Source organism: Eurypyga helias, unplaced genomic scaffold, assembly GCF_000690775.1.
Source record: "Eurypyga helias isolate BGI_N326 unplaced genomic scaffold, ASM69077v1 scaffold11623, whole genome shotgun sequence".
NCBI lineage: Eukaryota > Metazoa > Chordata > Aves > Eurypygiformes > Eurypygidae > Eurypyga > Eurypyga helias.
This window is the reverse complement of record NW_010240577.1, coordinates 22,405-25,032: the sequence shown is the minus strand read 5'-3', so window position 1 is coordinate 25,032 and position 2,628 is coordinate 22,405. Positions and strand designations below refer to the sequence as shown.

Genomic DNA, 2,628 nt, shown 5'->3' with positions numbered 1-2,628 from the left:
TTTATGAATTGATCAGTCAGTCATTTAACAAAGAAAGCTTCCCGTTTCTTAAAGGTAAAAATGATCGTTTTTAAAAATCATGTCACTTTTAACACTGCTTTGAAGATATAATCCATTTGATTTGTGGAACTACAACCCATAATCTCACTGGATAGCTAATAAGCAGACCAAATAAGTGCGTGCTTCGGTCCAACCTGCTCTAGATATATTTGTTTGAGAGAAAGCAGCAGGTGTGAATGCCTCATGTATTTTTCCCCTTGTTTTACTAGATCAAAACTGCTACATAGTAACTGGTCCAATAACTTGTGACTTTCTTTTTATTTTAAACAGAATCTCTTTATTCTACAGTGAAATTACAGGGGTTTTCTTAGAATGTTTTTGTTTTCTTTCCTGCAGGGGTTCTGCAGTTGCCAAAATAGTAGGCAATAATGTAAAAAAATTGCAAAAGTTTGCTTCCACGGTGAAGATGTGGGTCTTCGAGGAGAACATTAATGGGAGAAAACTGACGGATATCATAAACAATGAACATGAAAATGTAAAATACCTCCCTGGATACAAGCTGCCAGATAATGTGGTAAGGCTCAGAAGCTAAATTCAAGTTACGGAGCAGGGGGAATGTGGCTGATGCTGTGAATGGAGGTGGAAATTTGTTTTGCTAACAACTTTCGGGTTTATAATATTTCGAACTGCATGCTATTTTATTGATGAGATTGGAGATTTGAACAAGGAAAATGATGCATTTATGCAGGTAGGCAAATCTAATGCATAGTGGTCTCATTATTTGCTTTGTTACTTCAGCTTCTGTATAAGGAAGCATATGTGAAAACGAGGACACGATTAACAGCTCTGGCCATACCCATTCAAAAGAAAAACTTGGCCTCAGCTTTGGAAGGGAGTTGGCTGGTCCGTGAGAATTGAAGGGATTTCAGGTGCTCTGGAACTCTTAAAAAATGTTTCAGGATGTGAGCTAGAGTATTTCTCAAGCAAACTGCAAGCCATGTGCAGTTTGTGGGGTTCTCAGTTGCGTTTCAACTAGGTGCTGGTCAGCACGCTAGCTGTAGCATTGCCAGGGCAGTGATGGTGGGTGGGCAGGTGGTGGCCCCCCCAACATTATGGGAAGAGACTGCAGCAGCTGACAGTTCAGTAGAGGTTTTGGGCAGGAAAAACATGACTTGCCAAGCTTTGCGGTTTTCTCTTTAACAATAATGCTGACATCCCGTTTCCCTAGCCTTCAGCAGGGGTGGTGTTTCTGCTGCCCACTACATGCTCATTAAGCTTGTTCTTTTTATCCATAGGTTTAGTTTATTCCTACGTTTTAAGCCTGAGTGTTCCTTTAAGATGGTCATCAAGTGTTAGGGAAAGTGGAGTCTGGCAAGTGACTTCCAAGTAGGTGACCACCTTAATAGGTAAACAGAATCTATGAGGACAGAGAAAGAGAATATAAACTAGTAGGCGTAAGAGGTCTGGAGAAGAAATCTGAGTGTGTAAGGAACTAAGTAAAGAAACTACTGCATGCAGTAGTTTATAAAAAATTGAGATTAATCTGTCAAGGAGAAGGCAGCTTCTTATTTTATGTTCCCTTAATCACAGTACTTGTATGAATGTTATGGAACATTTTGAATTTTTGTTGCACTAACCGTGCTGGGGGCTGTGAAGATGCCCCTTTCAAGACATAAAATAGCTTGTTTGAAAGCTTAAATTCTTTTGCTTTTCTGGGAAGTTTATGTTGCTGCTTATTTGCAGTGGTGAAGCACAGTAGTCTGTAGCCTTCACTCTTAAGATCAAAATATGCTTTTACTTACCAGATGACTCTTGTATGTAGCATTAATTTTAAGAAGTTATGTGGCCTTTCTCTCCCATAACTGCTCAGGTTGCGGTCCCAAATCTTAATGAAGCTGTACAGGATGCGGACTTGCTGGTCTTTGTCATTCCTCACCAGTTCATTCATAAAGTCTGCGATGAAATCACAGGACGAGTACCCAAGAAAGCGCTTGGTATAACTCTCATAAAGGTATAATGAATTCTATGCATTAATAAATGAGAATGTGTTGTGGAATCTTCTAAAACAAGAAAACAAGGTGGCTTGGTATTTTGGCATGAAAAGTCTCTTCACATAATTCACTTGATTGTTCCATTAAACCTTTCTAGAAGTAAGATTGGAATTTGTCTCAGTCTGTAGTGGATTGTGTTGGGGTGTTTTGTTTTAGGCTAGTGCTCGCCGGCAGAGAAAAAGGAGGCTGCTCGCAGGGCTTGTAAAAAGAAAGAGAGCGAATATGTTTTGCACCACCAAGCTTTGCAGTCTTTTATGCGTTGTTTCCAAACACATCATTAGATGAAGAACAGAGCACAAGCATAATGCTTTGATTGTTAACGCGCATCCCACACACTGAGCCGATGATTTTAAGAACTGCTGAGAGCATTTAATGTGAGTGAGACGATAGTGCTCCTGTTCATGTGAAATACTGTGTTGCAACGAGAGAGTCTGTTCAGCCTGGCCCAAAAAAACCAGTTTGAGTATAAGAAATAGGAGGGGGCAGAGGTGCAGGAAGTGTTTCACTGGAGTGTTTGTAGTTTTGGTAGCAGGGGAACTTTAAATGTGGATGGGCCTCTTCCCTGTGCCCCCCCCCC

At 40.5% G+C, this 2,628-nt stretch overlaps 1 protein-coding gene across 1 annotated transcript in view; it reads left to right on the top strand.

Annotated features, from left to right (window-relative positions):
• Positions 1–399: 399 nt before the first annotated feature.
• GPD1L (glycerol-3-phosphate dehydrogenase 1-like) overlaps positions 400–2,628 on the top strand; it is a 19,026-nt gene continuing 16,797 nt past the window's right edge. Inside the window, exons 1-2 of the mRNA XM_010148480.1 lie at positions 400–574; positions 1,871–2,011. Coding sequence (XP_010146782.1) covers positions 467–574; positions 1,871–2,011 — 249 coding nt within the window. The 5' untranslated portion in view covers positions 400–466. The remainder of the gene's footprint in view (positions 575–1,870; positions 2,012–2,628) is intronic.